Below are 17,869 nucleotides of genomic sequence, written 5' to 3' on the forward strand. Positions count from 1 at the left end.
TACTAGATAGAGTGGTTACGGTCGGTGGTTTTTTTGGCTAGTTATTTTTTCGAAACGGTAGCATTTGTACAATTGTCAGTATGAGCAATAACAAGAAAAAGAAGAGCAGCAATTTGTGTGTTATGTTAGAGATAGTGTTTTTGTTATTATCGTTTTTGTTGTTCACCTGTGATTGCGTTACTGGAAGACGTCTGCCTGCTCAGCTTCGGTTGCGCCCCCCCTAGAACAGTATTCATTAACAGATAATAATAATAATAATAATACAAGATAAAGAAACTACTACAGCCAGTAATAATTGCGTTGCCAACGTACGTTAACATTATACCTGTTCATTCAGAAAATATCGGGAGAAAAAAAAAAAATAGCCCTGACGTCGTGGCAACGTTTTAAACAAGCTAAACAAAGGTCTATGCTATTCTCGTTTTGGACATATGTATTGATCGCTAAATAACGTATAACAGACGACAAGTAAAATAGTTAACGAAATTGTGTTTCTGATATTTGTAAAACGAAGTCACAGATGATGATGATGATGATGATGACGACAAAATGATAACACTGATAAGTCAACATATATATAAACAAAAACAGGATGACACGTCTTTATCTATATTCAGAAGATCGAATCAGATATTTCCTTGCTCGCTTTGTAGAGAAAATAGACACTTTTACAACAATCGTTTAATAGTTTCGATCATATTTCTAGATGATTAGAAGATGATTTGAGGTCCGTGCATAGCTATGACAACTCTTTGGTTTGCTTTAGCACATCTTGTTGTGGCGTAACCGTACGAGCGACGATTTCAAACGGCCTGACGTCGTGACAAATTGCACGAGCTTTTATGAAATCGCTTCTTCATAACAACAACGACAGAATACGAGATATAAATAGCTCGATAGTATTCCTCCAAAACCGCCGTCAGCGAGCGGTGCGTTAGCATTTGCGACCGCCGGCGGGCAAAGTAACAACCCTGAACGACATACCGTTGATCGCTCCGTGGTCTGTGCTACTTCTTCATGCAGAAGGCACACTATATCAACGGTAATACTTCATTTCACTTGATTTCATTCCAACTTCATGCTCGATGAATGTATCTTCCATAGATAGCCATAGTTGTCGTATGGCGTTCACGTCCTTCTTTCAAGGTGATTGTGGTGTCTTCGACCGTGCTACGACCGTTTGCTTTTTGGCTATGTGACGCCGGCAGATGCTGCCGCCGCGAGCGCTGTTGCTAATGTCAATGCTACCTGGTCGCTCGCTACCTAGTCATGAACCGCTCGGGACGCGAACGTGTCTCGTTCCGTTCTGTTTGAAGTTCGAATTATCGCCATAATCAGACGAAGCGGATGATCAGACGCCCAGCATTTAGAAGACAGCGGCACGGTGGTAGTAACAGTCGCGGCTGTGACGACGACGACGACGACGACGACGACGACGACGACAGGTCGAACCGAATGGCAAGGGGTTGCCTAAGCAGTAATACTAACTCAAGCATAGTATTTCGATAAGTTGTAATATAGTCATATCATTAATAATATAGCTTTTTAGTTTTGGCTGTAGTAGTCAACGGGGCAGTTTTTGAAGAAGGACAAATTAGCCACGCTTCTCACACCTAGAGTCCAGTGTCATCAACGCTGGTTACGATGTACCAGCCGATGCGCAAGCGATGGCCGGTAGATTTCTTCAGTTGTCGCCTTTGCCAAGGTCACTCAATGAAACTTAAGCTAAGTGCTTGCTACACGTATATGGTGAATGCTATTGGCCTGTTCAGCTGGCCATTGCATTCACCACCAATGCACTCACTGTGCCAAGTCCGACGCGGCGAGAATTAGGAATAGAGCGCGACAGTTGACATTTGCTGCTGCTGCTGTGGAAGCCAGGCCACTCACGTTACTATTATGCATGACGTTGTTATTCCTGTTCTTGTTGACATTGCCGTTGTTATGTCGTTTCAGACTGATATCATATGCAGATTGGGGATATTTCAGTATTTCAACGGCCAGTTTATCAGAAACTCACACATATACAGAGACATGCTCTGCGAGTGAACAGCGTGCCGGGCCTATAGCTACCGTGCAGGTCTATCGACCATGTCTGAGTTGTCGTCCGTAGCAACGATCGACCACTGAAAACATCCAGTTTCTTTTGAGATTACATCTTCTGATTCTTCTTGATAGTGGAGAAAACGGGAGAAGGCGTAGAACCTCCAATCGAATGACGGGCCATTGCTCTTGATTCGATGAACTCTGACGTCTACGAATATGACGGAGTATACCAAGCTTATTGGCAGACATCCGGACGTCTAAGCTACGCTATTCCAAAACGTTGAACGGCAAGCAATATTGCTTTTTGCTGCTTTCAGACAGTAAACAAAGCGTCTAGCACACTTTGCTGTGGCGTCCAGAATCTCTCATTTCTGATGACGGGAAGTAACAGCTGCTTACCATATATTAAGTTGGATCGTTAAAGGCGGTTGACTTCGTTGCAACAACTGCCATTACTCCAACTCGTACTTATATACGATAAACAAGGTCATATATATATATATATACATATATTCGTAAAATACCCTAAACATAGAAAGGTCACTATTAACGATAATTATATTCCACTCGTGTATGTGCTATAATCTCTACAGAGTTGACTATTTGAGATTCTACGATTAGATATAACGTCTGGCTTAACATCTAGGTATCATACCTAAAAATAGAAAAATCCGTTGTGATCTCTCCGGCTCACACATGACTGTAGGTGTTAGTTCGATGCAAAGGGTTTCTGTTTGTTATTTTCATTGTTCAATAAGCACTGTCAAACAAGGCTGGACGCATCTCCTAAATTAGTTTAGTCAGATTTGTGTCTATTTTCAAACGACAACCGTAACGACATACGCAACGAAAACTCTTACGATTTAAAGCTAGCCTACCTATTTGAATTCATCTAGGTATAAACTGAACCTAAACATCTCTGATACGTGAGGACGGGGAAGGGGGTAATCAATGGACCTTGAAAAACGATAACTTAAGCTCGGTCACTGATTGAGACGCACTGAGCACGTACCGTTCTCGGCGGGGTCGCCCTTCTTCGTGGCAGCAGTATTTCCCATATTGCCGCTGTTTGTAGAGGAGCAGCAGCAGCAGCAGCAGCAGGCAGTAGCAGTAGCAGTAGCAGTAGTAATAGCAGCAGTGGTAGCAGCAAAGCTGGACACGAACTTGCGCACTGACAACGAGAACTCTTCTACGATAACGCACCGACGAACCAAATCGGTGCAATGACAAAGAGTGTCATACGATTACGAAGGGAAGAAAACAACAAACCAATTCTGAGCACAACGTAGCGAAGAGCGCACAACAATCAGCCAACTACCTATAGCAAGGATAGTAACTTAGCGTCTTTGTTGGGCGATGATATTGTTCGCACCACGAGTTTTTGACGACCTCAAAGTGACTCACTCTCTCATTGAACACCGATGTTCTTGGTTGTTGTTGTTGTTGTTGTTTATAGAATCCAGAGTCAAAACGACAACGACGATTCCTCTGGCGTTCGTTTTCGCGCACAATGTCCTTCGCTTTCAAGCTGATTCTCTGCCAGTTGCCGCTCGGCTTAGCCGCTTATCCGTTCTTCGAGAGCAGTGGACGCCGATATACCGTCACCAGTAATTGAAGAAGCGAGAGTGCCTAGTGGTAACGGTGAAATATTACTTGTTAACGCCCCTGCTGCTGTTGGCTATTGGTAATAATGTAACTGTCGCAGCGGTGTGACGGCACAGATTTGAGAGATGTATTATTTTTATGTCTTTATATAGATATATAGATGAATATACACGAGTACATATATATATATACTTCGGATAACAATGACGAGTTGTTGACGCTGAGCTGTATCGGCGAAAATCCTTGCCTCTTTGCCAACAACTCAACAACGTAGTCCTTCTTTGTTTCCTCGCTCCCTAGTTCTAAGCAGAAATGAGGTAATCCAGCCTTTGGACTGTTTCTGTGGTCTCACTGTTTTTCGCCGTAACAACCTTCACACTACTTTTTGAACTTGTTTCTGCAGTCGTTGCGAATCTCGTTATCTGAATCGCCTCTCTCTCTCTCCCTCCCTCTCTCTCTCTCTCTCTATCTCTCTCTCTATCTCTCTCACTCACGCACACTCTCTCTCTCTCTCTATCTCTATCTCTCTCTCTCGCTCGCTCGCTCGCTCGCTCGCTCGGTCTGACTCTCTCTTTCTCTGTGTAACCCTTTTGCCTGTCCTCAGTATCCTTTGTCGTTCTGTCGTCCGCTGGGCAATCCTGCTGACACGACCTGTAGTATTTCTTTAGCCGAGTCTTCCGTTTTCGTTCTGCTTCTGTTTCCCGCACTCGCGCTCGTGTTTCTGCCACCGATTTTTCCTGTCCATCGGCCGGAAGCAGTTGCACCGTATGAAATGGACTGACGGCCAGCAGCCACGCACTCGTCAACTGTTTCGCACTGGGCCTCTCCTATTGCATTGAACTCGCTGATGCTTGCGATGGTGTTTTTACTGCTGCTGCGGCATTTCTTACGTTTCGGCCACTGCTCTTTAACTCACACGCCCCGTAGTATAATAATACACACAGTTTCTCGGTGACGATGATGATAGCGGTCACCGTCGCCACCGCCGTTAGCGGGACCAGGCTCAGCGTCAGCCGGTCGAGCGACCGACGACACACGACGCTCTATCGTTGTTGCTGCTGCTGCTGCTGCTGCTGCTGCTGTAGCGATGGCTTCGCATTGGCCCTGCCGCTTTCAGCGGTTAGCAGAGAGGTGTCTCTCGAGCTGTTTGCTGTTGCCGCCGCCGTCGCCACTGCTAAACTCGCTAGGCTGGCTAACTGACTTGTTTGTCTGCCGGCCGGCCGGCCGGCCTGCCTGCCTGCCTGCCTGCAATGGTAGTCTAGTCCCCTCGTCTAAAGTCGCTTTTCACCACAGCGACGGCTACTGACTAGAATCATCAAGAAGTAGTAGTGGTAGCGGCAGCCGCGGAACACCGTTCGGTGGCCAGACGAAGCCAACGGCCACCTAGCGGACTGTTAGTGGCCACCTAGACCCCAACCACATCGGCCAGAGCGCGGCGACGAGGACAGTAACAACAACAACAACAACGATGCTGGCGACTACGGATGCGATAGTGTCTGCCGTCGACTAAAAGAGATGCTGAGGAAAGCCGAGTAAAGTCGTTGTGTCGGCGAGAGCTGTCGCCGATAGAGAAAGTTACTGTAGCTGGTTAGATAATGGCCAGCTGGCTACTGCTATGAGATGACCGACAGCATGAACGCGTTGCGACCGCAATGACGTCGGCCGTCACAGCAAGAAACAATAACGCGGTTAGTAGGGGGCACACAGACGCTCAGCAAGAGCAGCACCGCCACCGAGGTCTGAAATGCTGTGGTAGGTCGCTTAGTTGTCTCCTGACGCTTGCTGCTGTGGACAATTGTGCTTCTTAGTTAAAAAAGCGAGAGTTGCTACGCCGGCGGCAACGAATCAGACCATCAAACCAGCCTTCGCTTTAGCTTTGGTAGCCAATTTTCCGGCTGGCCAAAACGACAATAGCTTTGGCTTGAGCTTTAGCGCCAACCAGAGGACGGGCAGGTCGTTGTTGGTGGTTGCGTGATATTCGTAATGGTAGAAACGCTGTCAGTAGCGGTGTTGGAACAGGAAACGCGCCTATAGAGCGGCAACGGCGCGCGCACACACCGAAAAAAAGAGAAATAGGTAGATCGTTTGCTTCCCTTTTGTTTTTGCATCAACAGTTAAAGCTGCTGCTAATGTAGCAGTCGCAGGATGCTGAGCAGTACAGTCAGCTGCTCCCTATTGTGGTGGTGTCGTTAGTGCAACGCTAACGGCCGCCAGCATTCCCAGTCTCTGTTCAGCTCTTCAACCAGAGATAAGGAAGCAGCTGTTTGTGACTACATAGGTTGGTTATAGTGAGCAGAGCGCTAGCACGACGTCTAGCTGTTTCGACCACTTCTGCCAACTAGTGCTGAACCACCGCGTTAGCCTGTCTATCGTCCACCGGCCGAACGTTGCTCGGTCTGTAGTAAGAGCAGCAGCAACCGCAGCAGCAGCAGCAGCAGCAGCAGCAGCAGCAGCAGCAGCAGCAGCAGCAGCAGTGGGAAACAGCGGACGACACTCTGCGCGTTCTCCGTTGACTACGCCGGTGGCTTCTGTGGGTTGTTTTGCGGCAGTGAGCGTCGGCGGCCTGCTTCTGCTGTTGCTGCTGCTGCTGCTGCTACTACTACTGCCGCCACCGCCACCACCAGTCCTCTTGCTGCTCTCGCTTGTTGACGACGGTTTTAGCACAGCTGCGCCGTTATTGCAGCCGACGCCGCAGCGACACTGCTATGTGAGCTTGTGAAACGGACAAGCTTTGTAAACGGCGGAGTACAATGGCGATGTGCTTGCTGCCTTATTGTCCAGTTAGTGAGTAGGGACTCGCTAATACCGTCTCGTCTGTTGGTGAACTGATTGACCGAAGGGGTGGTCGGCGGTGGCGGCGGCGGCGGGCTGATCAACGAACTGGATAGTTCGTCGCGCGTACGGGATTTCGTTAGTCACCACGTAGGGCTTCTCTCGGCTCTTGCTCACTTCCTTACTTGGTTAATTAGGTGGCCATAAGAAGCTTCCAAGGTAAACGCTGTTCGAACGGCGCAGATACGCGCACCCGTCGTACACGGCGGCAAAGTATTGGAGGAAAACAAAGTAAGAAAAAGTGCCCCACTTACGAAATTTAGCTTGTTTTCGCTATTACTAAGCGCTAGAGCTTGCACTCGCCGATTCTACTCGTTTAGTTTAACCGTCTGAGTGAACGGCAGCTTCTTGCAGGATTCCACAGCAAATGCTTTTTCGTGTACGCACTTATTCGCTGCCTGTTTGGGTTTTGCTTATACCTTTGGCAATAGTGTCACTCAGGTGTAAAGTGATGTCGTCGTCGTTTATCGCTTCGAACTGACTCGCACACAGATAAAGATGCAGTAGACTAGTTGCGTCTCCTTGCCGGTTTTTTCGCTTGGCTTACGTTGTTGGTTACGTGTTCGTTGCTAAACCAGTTAGCACCTGGTAAACTTAAACTAGCTGCCTGCGCAAATCACCAGACCTGGACACGCTGACAGCCCAAGATACAGCGACACAAAGCCAAAGGTATACCTGCCAGATCGTCGTACCAAATCCCTGTAACGGTGCCGATTACCGATGCTCCTTTTCCTTTTGCGAATTCGTGGTCCACGCGCGTGAGATGGTTACCAGCCTCGTAAGATATAACTCATTACTATCGAGGTATATCTGAACACTCCGTATAACTCGGGCAGGTCAGGGACACTGTGTTGGATGTCCTTCTCTCAAACAGTTTGTTGGTAATTGTGACTTTCCCAAACTAAGAGCTACACAGCGATCACGAAAAGACTGACGGCGATGCCACGGCAAAACCTCATCGACTGATTTTCATTCGCCTTAGCGGAGAGGACCACCAGGTCGTCTTAGATAGATGTGTTTGTCCGCCAGCGTTGAGCAGGAGCGTGAATGAGAACGGCAGACTGCGTCTTGACTTTTCGTTGCATAAAGCTACTGTAGTCGCCAATCTGTTCACGTTGCTTTGCCTATTGTGATACAAGCTTGACGTTTGCTTGCAAGATGGTCGTCAGATGTAGGACATCGGACGTTGTCTGCGGCCTGTTTGCATTCGACAAGCTTAAACTAACTTGTCCTATCTCACGCAAAACACTACGACGCTGGGCTACACCGGCACTGTTCATTTAGTGGCCGTCACTTCATACAAGATATCGTCTTCGTCATGTAAATAGCCGCTACGATGAGATATAGATACGTTATTTCGTTTGTTGATCTGATTATTGTAGGGTGACTACTGTTACGCTCGTTCGTCTCCTATATTGCCATTAGTTAATGCTTGTTTATCGTTATTTTCCCGTTACGGCTTCGTATGTGCCGGCATTATCACTGCCGTTGTTATTGTTGTTGGTATCTCTGCTGAGCAAGTAATATGCTTGAAAAAAAGACGCGTTAGTTTCACACAGTCCACCAGTAGCGGTAGTGAGGTGTTTCCATGCGGTTACCGTAGCAGCTATCACGCTATAAACAGGGGGTACACTCGTCGTATTAGCAGCAGCAGCAGCAGTAGCAGCAGCAGCATACGACGTATGATTTTATACGGATGGACGCCGAATAAACGCTAACGCCCTGTTCTCAGCCGGTAAGCATCTTGCCGTCCTTCTCGTTTGCTTGCTCGTTCTCTGGCTGCTGATTGCTTCTAGGATCTGACTCTACAGCCAGTACTGCTTCTGCAGATGCGTCTACTCGAGAGAGAGAGTCAACTGTATTCATTCTTTTGTCAGTTAACGCAGTCTGTCGCTTTGTATCGGTAGCATCGTGGTGATCCTGGCCTTCACAGGTTTATTATATTTAGTAGAAGTTGCCACTATAACAATGACAATCCACTACACTGATGGCTGCTGTTGCACATACACTGACCTTGTTGTCACCACCATTCGTATTAGGATTTTTGGTTGAAAACAAAAAAGTTACAGTAACCCCTGCCCCTTCCTATTTGATCGTTTCGGCAGGCCGGGGATAAAATGTTTGAGCGTTATGTGCTCTTGATTCTTGATTTTTCCGTTTTTTCCCCAATTCTGACTCGTGCTATCCTTCTTGACAAAATCAGCTCATTTCACAGATAACAACACCAACAGCGTACACGACCAACAATATGCACCTGTCACACCCGACGGTCATTCACCTAACGCACCAACAACGAACGATCATAATCAATACATATACGTATATATATATGTACTTATATATATTGGTTATAACAACAATATTGCACTTCACCACCACGAAGAAATTTATACCGGCGCGAATGTCATCAAAATCCCGCGGGACTATTGTTTCCTACGATGTGCACAGACGCGTGCAAGGACAAATTCGCGCGGGAAATAGGCCGCGCAGGGAGTCGCCAGAAAAAAACAACAACCGCAGTAAGACTATGCAAACAAGCTAACTATCCTAGACTAATAATAATGATAGCCGCTGCAGTAAATCTGCCGTAGCTGCTAGACTCAGCTCAGCAGACATTCGTATCTGAAAAAAAGTATGCATTTCTTTGCTGCTAATGTCGCTTGTTTCTGTCCCTGTTGGTCTAATTGTCTCTGTTGAGGTCAGGGGCCCGTTTCCGTCCCTCTGAGTGCCGGCTCTACTCGTAGCGGCAACAACAGCAGTAATAATCGAATAAATACAGCGTCGCTTTGTCACTCGGACGCCACTAGCAACGTACGAAAATGATACAGTGCCTCACCACGCTACACCGCAAACAATCCGTGTTCCATATTATGGATCAGAGGGATAGATCTATACAGTACAGGCCGCCTCACCACAGCTATGTTGCACACTGGCCCATCTGTATATAGATCTATATGTATTTAGATCTATCGTCTCCCACTCGACCGTGGCAGTAAACTAATCGTTCGTACAAGCGGGACACGACGATGCTCTAGCATCTAAGGTTTGTCAACCGTTTGTTCTTTCGATTTTCTTTTTCCGCTATCGGCTTGTTCTCGCTGCTGCTCGATGAGAAAATTCCAGTTCGACTCCTGGTTGCCCAAGGAAACAGCAGCCGAAATATAGTAATACAGAAATGTATCTGCCAGGATCTCCGGACGAAGTATCTGATACTGCTGCTGCTGCTGTTGTGCTTAGCTACGCCTACCTGTCTTTCTAGCCTTAGTGTTGTAGCCGTGCAGTAGGTACCTGCTGTGTTCCCGCTATTGGCTAGCTGGTTAGCAGATAATGCACATGGAATGTATTGGCCTGGTTCGAGACAACGGCCAGTCGGATCCCCTTAATTTTTTTGTCGCGTATCGACCACTTTTGCCGACCACCACTGTCTATAATTGGTTTATGTGGACCTCTTTCTGTTGTTGCTAGTTGGCGGATTAACAAATTAGTTGGTTTTATCAGGCACTGCTGCTTGATCCTGCCAGAATTTTGTTTACTTCGTACTTGCCTTCATATACCCTTTATTGCTAGCAACCTTCCCATACAGTTACCGTTGCTGCTGCCGCCGGCACCTGTGTGACAAACTATTGTCACAAATGAAACGATAAATCCCTTGTCTACGAACACGTACACGACGCGGCGCGTCGTAGGTGACTAACTGTTAGGAGGAAATCTGGACGTCGAGATCAGATGGTCAGGTAATCAGACAACAAACCGAGAGAGAGCTTTTTTTCGGATAGACTAAACGTAAAGATCGATTTAGACGACGTTTATTTGGTGTTAACGTTATTGGTACGCGTTAATGTTATGTAAAGGGAACACTATCGCATACGGCACCAGGCCACCGTTGCCAGGCCAAAGGCGACGTGAGTGAAAACTGCGCCGCTTATTAAAGTGAATTCGCTCAAGACCGTCTATAGAATTCAACGGCATCAAAGGACACAGCGCCGATACGTTTATAGACAAACACACGCACACACGTAGACAGAAGTGTGGCTGTTGTTATCTTCTTAATTGTCTTTGGTGAAAACATCGATACCATGAGGGCGTTAACATTGTTTCTGGGCTGTTATTTTTGCCCTTATTAGAATTGATCTTTGAACATCATATTATAGGGAAAGGAGATCAGCGTCTCTCAGCACCGGAGTGACGCAGTCCTATCGAGATTGTAAATTCTCTGTTGTCCATCGTCGATTGCTAGTTGCTTCCCGTCGTACCGTAGCAAGGACACTCTCCTTACTTTTACAAGTGATCCATTCGACGTCTGACATAGCACAGATACACACACTTTTCTTAATATCAGCACGGTCGGGATCCTGCAGCACAACAAATTGAGGGAACACCGGACGGTGCGATGCTACGGCCCTACGCAATCTGGCTGAATCCAACGATAGTTTTCGTACTCTTGTCAGATACTCTCCGATCGCTTTCTTTCTGTAGCTGTACACTGCATATTCCGATACGTGAATACAGCAGTAGCGAACTCTCAGAACGAATGTCGCTGATTAGAGGCCGACAGCATCGATGGTATTGTCACCATTGGACAAAGGGGTGCCACAAGCGCCGATGATAGTAATATGTACTCGAAGCAAAATTAACCCCTACGACAATAAGAAAAGGATGAGGGACTCACAGGACAAGGAAACTATGTCGCCTCCAGCTTTGAATTGGATGAGATTGATTGTATCTGTTTAGTTAATCACTAAAGCTCTCGGCCGATGTGTAACCCAGAACTGCCAGCTGCTGCATCGGCAGTGGTAGTCAAAATGCGACAATTTGGATCGAGGGCAAGACGAACCCTACTAACGACTGGGCCGCTGACGAAATCTTTCAGGTCAGAGAATGAATAAGAGAGAAAACTAACGGCCAAGAGTTGTGATCCTGACGATCCTGGATGAAGGCGGGAACCTCACTTGCTATTTTTTTAGCAATAGTCGTGTGTGAGTGGCATCGTAAACTAACAGTGGTAATAGTAACTGCTGTGTTCGATACGCTAAGTACCGGGTCAGCGCAGCATACAGCTCCTTGCCCTGTTGACGCACAGATATACGCACAAAGAAAAGCTACACCCAGCAAGCGCGACTGCACAAATGAGTACCGCTTGCACAACGGCCTTTACCGTGCGTCGTTACCCCCGCCGTTCACTGTTGAGTTATGTCTTATAAGAACGTCCTGTTATCGGTTATAAAGACTCCGGTTGCTGCCGCTGCTGTTAGCGGTAGCGATCACGGACATTGTATCGCCATTACTTCTGCCGCTGTTGTCACTTCTCTCTTCGATGAACGCAAATTGGAGCACCGGAGCGAACTACTGCTGCTGCTGCTCAACACCAGCACAATAAGAAGCACAACAGATAGGTAAACGGATCTGTGCTTAAGCCGTCACAGCACGTCTCATCATAATATGGTTATAGCCAGTAGCTAACAACAGCCGCCTCGTACAGCCACGATCACTCGCAGTTTCTGCTAACACAAATAGCCAGCCGGCACTCACTTGCTCGCTTCGCGCTTATAGTTGTCGATAGCGCGCCGTTGTCGCTCGCGCTCGCTTTGGCTATAGTGGCGGCGATGACGACAACGTCGACGTTCCGTCTCTCCTGTCCCTCCGTCCGGTCGTCGGACTGTCCGTCGTATGGCGGCGCTCACTGGTCGTCGTCGTCGACGACGTGGTCGCTGCTACTCACTGCTAGTGATGGTGCTGCCAGCAGCAATAGTAGCTGCAGCAATTGTCTGATTATCCGTGGTAGCGGTAGTTCCTGCCAGTACTGCTCAGTGGGGATGAAAAGACGGAGAAAATGAAAGCGAGAAGGAGAGAGACAGACGAACAGCAGAAGCTCACGGCTGGTCTTGCAAACACGGCGGCCGCGACCGCAGCAGAAACGGCTACACCACAACCGCCATCACACAACACACGCCGACGACGTCGCGGCGGCGGCGGCGGCGGCAGCGGCGGCGGCGGCGGCGGGTGTAGCAGCACTTTATTTCACACGGGCAAGGAGCAGCAGCAGGCAGACAGCAGAGTAAAGTATAGGCGGACAAATAGACCGATCGACCGGCAGTGGTGTCAGAGTAGCACAGCAGCCGCCTCCGCTGCCGCCGCCGCCGCAGCCACCGTCACCATCGCCGCTTGTTAGCAGATCGTTGCACCGATAGCGTAACACAGCACTCTACTAAAACGAGCAAAGGAAACAGTAGGCGACAACAGCAACCATCTGCTGCTTCAAGTGTTAACGATACGACGCTTCTTCACGTCAGATAGGTTCACTTCAGCAGAAGGACGAGAAGTTCAGAGGCAGACGTAGACAAACAGCGTATACTACTGCTGTTGCTGCTACTGATGATGGACGCTATCGTCGTAACTCAATGGAATCGTATCAAACGTATCGCCAGTCGTATCGCTAGCGCCTGGACACGGTACGGTCGTAACTTGACGTGCGGGCCTCTGCCTCCGATGCTAGCTTAGCTAGCAGGAACGATAGTCCGGCCATTGCTGTTCTTGTTATGATTATCTCTGTCGACAATTCGAGTCGACTCCACGTCATTGTGTGTGTCGGCATTCGCGAGCGTAGCAGTACGGGTTACAACGACAAAGCGAGCTTCCTCTGTTCCTCTCTAACATTCGAAATTTTTCGTTTCTGTCGAACTTGAACAAACACATACCTATTTTCTCTCCTCTCTCTCTTTTTCGTTTTCTCTCTCTGTTTCTCTCGATGCGTTATTTATGCGTTTTACGACAGACGACGAAAAGACACACGAGAGTCTTTTCGCGGCTGTGTTTCGGCCGGAGTCAGACGAACTCCGCGACGAGTCCACTCTCCGTCGGCAGCTCTACTCCCGCTGATAAACAACAATTCGACTGCTCCAATATCTAGCAGTGTAGTGTACACTAGCCTACACTGCCGTCGCCGCCCTCCACAGGACTTCGCTATATATATATATATACATAAATATGTACATGTTCACGTTCATTCTTTATCTGTCTCGGCTGTTTATATTTGCACTTTCTGACCGACATTCGTAGCGCAGCGTGGCTGGTTGAGATGCAAGGCATTGACTGGATCTTTCAGCTGTTGAAACGGCTGCAGTTGAGCCAGCTGGGCGGCGCTAGTTGTTCGCGCGGAGCGGACGACAAGATGGCGCTGGGTGAGCGGTTTTCCGACCAAAGGGTCGACCGACCCACCGACGCAGCCGCCGCCGATGGCTGCTGCCGTTGTTATATTAGCGGCCGTGTAGTGGGGCTGTGGTGGTAAACGCGTTACGGCAGCTGGACAGAGGTAACGGCGGTAGCTCGCGCTTCTGCGTTCGAATAACGTGCTGCTGCTGCTGCTGCATATAAAAATCATATTCGTTTACTGTTATTAAAACCTTTGAATACGTAAGACTACATACGGTAAGTTACTCCAACTGTAAAGACAGTTGTCGTGAATGCACTATAAGCACAGCTTGCTAAGCAGAGTAGTCGTCGATAGGCGAAGTGTCACCAGAGCTGAAAATTTAATAATTCCGACAGGTCTGTTCTCAAACAGCAGGAGGCAACTACCCATAGGATGCTAGCGTTGGCCAGCAGTTTACTACTGCTGTATTCATGCAGCCGTCGTCAAACGAGAAATATAAACTAGCACAGCCAAATGGGACAGGGAAGTCCGAACGAGAAACTGACGAACTTGGCGTGAGAGGGAGCGCCAAGTAAGACTTCCTAGAGTCTTCCCTCAGCTCCTGTGACTATGCTCGTTTTCTTACTGCGCCTTCTATTCGGGGCATCGAAATTGCACAAGCAGCTCATAGCTTGCCCATTTGTATGTCCATATCGCTATTTATATATATATATATATATCAATATGCTTCGGTTGAACATTCCCTCCCTCACGTGAGGAATTTCGGTCGCAGCCAGGGAAGGGATTGCGCTTCTAACAGTTTTAACGATTCCACAAAAAAGGACACATACAATTCTGCGAAAAGGTGTAGTTAGGTCACCACGGGCTGACGAGCGATCGGTCAGATGTCCCTCACCTGTCCATCGTTTGCTGGCCTCCATCGTCACTATTTTCCGGATAACGCAGACTTCTATGAACTTTTGCAGTAACATATTTGCGAACTCCAGTTGACACTTCGTACTAACGAAGGAAACGCAAACACACAGTAACGTCGCACCACATCAATGCGCTGAAAGGTTTGAACACGAAAACTGCAAGGATAGATTGAACATTTCAGTATTAACCAATATCATTAGAACACAGTAAGGCGTGATGGTTACGGTAAGCCACAAAAAGACGTACGCGATGAGTATGTTCATTCACTACTCCGATTGTTCTCTGTGCCTGTTTATCCACAGAGCAAGCACTCCGTAAGATAACAAGCTTTTTCTTTACTTATGGACCGATATGTATCTCCATACAGAGTAAATAGGAACGTTAGATGTAACTGTTCGAATTTACAGCTAGTGTTCCTTTGGACGCACTTTTCGTTCGATGGCCAGTGGTCTGGTGTGTATACATGTATATACCAGACGGATCTTAGCTATATTTTGGTTTTCAGAAGTACGGATCAAACTGTATGACCTGCAAATGCTATCGCGGTTTAAAGGCGACTAGGGAAGGTCGGTCGACTGAAAAAGCTAAATTGATTGTTACATCGAATAATGCTGTAGTATAAACACACTGAGATAAATCTGAGATTTCAAGCGACTGTTCCATCTGTTTATCTTTTACTTTCATAATTTATTAAAAATTAATCTATTATATGTATAACATAATAGAAGATCACTCAGCGCCAAAGTCTACCTGGATGGATGTCTTATACGATCATCACTCTAGTATAAATAGCGATCATTATTATCAATGTTGGGAGGTATAGTTACGATACGATGCAAAAGCAGCTTCATTTGAAGGATTCACGATAAAATTATTTTTCAGTTTTTAAATTTTGAGGCCAAGAGAGAAGAACAAGTAGATTCTTACCATTAAGTAAAATGCGAGACAACATTGCGCTTAAATATAGAAGTTAATTGCTTTAACTTTTTTTTTTTAGTGTAGATCAACTTTTGCCTATTTCTGTATGTACTTATGTATCTCGTTCATAAGCCAACTTATTTCGGAATAGGTTAGTTTATGGGTAGAGCTTGACTGTCTTGAATAATTAGAAAGCTGTCACGGGAAACGAGCAAGATTATTCGACGACAACTGACGACATACTCATTATTATAATTATTATTATCTATAATCAGTTAGGATAATGTTAAGTGTAGTTTGTGACAACGAGCATACACTCAAAATGACGATAGTGTATCGTTATTTAATTTTTACAAAAACAAAGAAAGCCTCATGGTTCAGATTTTTCTTCGCTATATCACTTTTCAGAGATTAAAGTAACGCCCTGAGCCCTAACTTTGTTATTGACTTGTCATGCTCAGTCCAAGGATGCAATAATCAAATCTTCCAGTCGATTTTTGAACCGCACAGATAATTCTGCTTCAGGACCGTTCTTCCCTTTCATAGAGGGTGTATCCCTTCGAACTTTGGGACACGTGGTGATGGTCTACGTTCGAATACGAACGTAAATACATTTCGTTTCATGCTAAAGGCCAGGCATCTGAAACAATGCCTAACCGACTAGGTACTGGATGTAAAAGTCGAAATACTTTTTTTAGGTAATGTTCCTTTTGTTGCATCTCCTCTGAGACAGAAGTTGTTGTAGGGCTGGACATTATCGGGCATTTTACCTTCTACTAACTCCTGGGCATGCAAGTGCGTCTGAATAGGTCTAACTTTCTTCATTTTGCTATTTCAATTAAATATCATTCGCTACTGCATAATAAGCTCGTGTTATATCGATTTGATAGGAGTACTGCAGATTATTCATTTCAGCAGTTTTGCTCGCTACATTGAATTGTCGCAAATTTAAGTGCATACTTATTATACGAGCGAATACTACTTCGATATCTCATTGATCGAATCCAGTGATTTGTTCCCCGGTAGAAACGCTAATGGCCGGAATGGCCGTGGTGCTCTATGGCTGTAGTGCTCCTTAACGTTTAGGAGCACTTAGAGTGTGTGGCTGGTTGACACGGCGCATAATTGTGTCGGCCACGACAGGCACAGCAGCCGTAGCAATGAAAATGCCGACTACAGGGCAGGTCTTACATACAGCGAAAGTTCCGCTGTATCCGCCGACGGGCTTTCTCTTCGCCGAGGTCACTATCGGTCGTCAGACGACGCGGGGGAAAATAGCGGATAAGTGAGGAGTTATAGAACATTTTGTGTAGGGGCTCTTGAAGGTTGCCCTCTACCCACTGGCTGGGGAGGGAATCAGTCCTATCGAGGATTAGCCCGGGGAAGTAGTCAGATTCGCTTGCTTTTGCCCGGCAATCGTCGACTGAAAACCGCCGACCGGTGAAAGGAGAAGGCTTTTGCAGCAGCCATGTCAACGCGGTGGTGGGGCGCACAATGATGTAGGCGTACACCAAACATATCCACGACGGCGAAGCGACCCGCAACCGTACAAGTACAGTCAGTGCCAGGAACTACCCAGTGCATAGTGCCCAAACGACTACGTTGAGCCCGGCGCGGCGAGTAAAGTGGATGAGAAAGGTGGCGATAAAAGTTGCTTGCTCCCGGGGCAAACGGGCGAAGAGGCGACCGACTAGGGCCCTATATGCGGTAGTGATGCTGCTGATGGTGACTGAAATTGTAGTCGTATCAAATATTGGCATTAGGGGCACCGCGAGCATTGGTACGTGTGGTGATTCAAGGCAAGGGTGGGGTACAATGTGTTGTAAAACGGTGGGTCGGACCAGTGAGTCCCATCAGAATGTCCGTACATGGCATCCCCCTGTAAAACGGAAGCACCCTAAACGAGCCTTCTCGGAGCGCAAGAGTCCAGCTTTGGTCAGAGGCAAAGAGACACAACGAGATCCGCCCTCGCGCCGTGCTACAGTTCGCAGGATCCCTTTGCTGTCGTCGACACCATGCAACGACACTGTTTAATGTCTACTGCCACTGCTCAGCTGTTGCCGGGTTGTCATTCAGTCGGTCGCCAATTCCACGCTCCTGGCGACAGTAACTACAACAAAGGCGGGTTGAGGAGTCGGTGCATTTGCTTTCTTCCGGAAGTAAAACGTCCAGCGGGCCCTTCATCACCGGTCTGTTCGAAGTGGAAGCTTCGTTTTGGCTCAACAAGCATCGGAAGGCCCTCACCACCGGGGCAGATCGCTAAAGTTCACTTGCTTCCTAACGCATCGTAAATTTCTATGATTACGTTCCGCTTCTTTGCCTCCAGCCCTGTTTCCTTCTAACACATACAAACGCACATTTTTTTTCGCTTTGTTTATTACTTTTTACGTGCTTTCTTCTTCT

At 47.2% G+C, this 17,869-nt stretch overlaps 1 protein-coding gene across 13 annotated transcripts in view; it reads right to left on the minus strand.

The window, feature by feature from the left end:
• The window catches only part of Pka-C1 (Protein kinase, cAMP-dependent, catalytic subunit 1), a 159,818-nt gene that overhangs the window by 54,911 nt on the left and 87,038 nt on the right, over positions 1-17,869 (minus strand). For 3 of the 13 annotated variants that reach the window (XR_002670640.2, XM_086980511.1, XM_022790076.2), the window contains one exon: positions 167-220. The exons of 3 other annotated variants lie outside the window; for them this stretch is intronic. Coding sequence is in view for 8 of the 10 variants with exons in the window: in XM_086980511.1 (XP_086836637.1) it covers positions 167-220 (54 nt within the window). In the remaining 2 variants the exon portion in view is untranslated. 7 more of the 13 variants (XM_022790079.2, XM_022790077.2, XM_022790075.2 and 4 more) reach the window with 6 other exon arrangements.

This window comes from Varroa destructor, unplaced genomic scaffold (assembly GCF_002443255.2).
Source record: "Varroa destructor unplaced genomic scaffold, Vdes_3.0 BEIS01000002.1, whole genome shotgun sequence".
Taxonomy (NCBI): Eukaryota; Metazoa; Arthropoda; class Arachnida; order Mesostigmata; family Varroidae; genus Varroa; species Varroa destructor.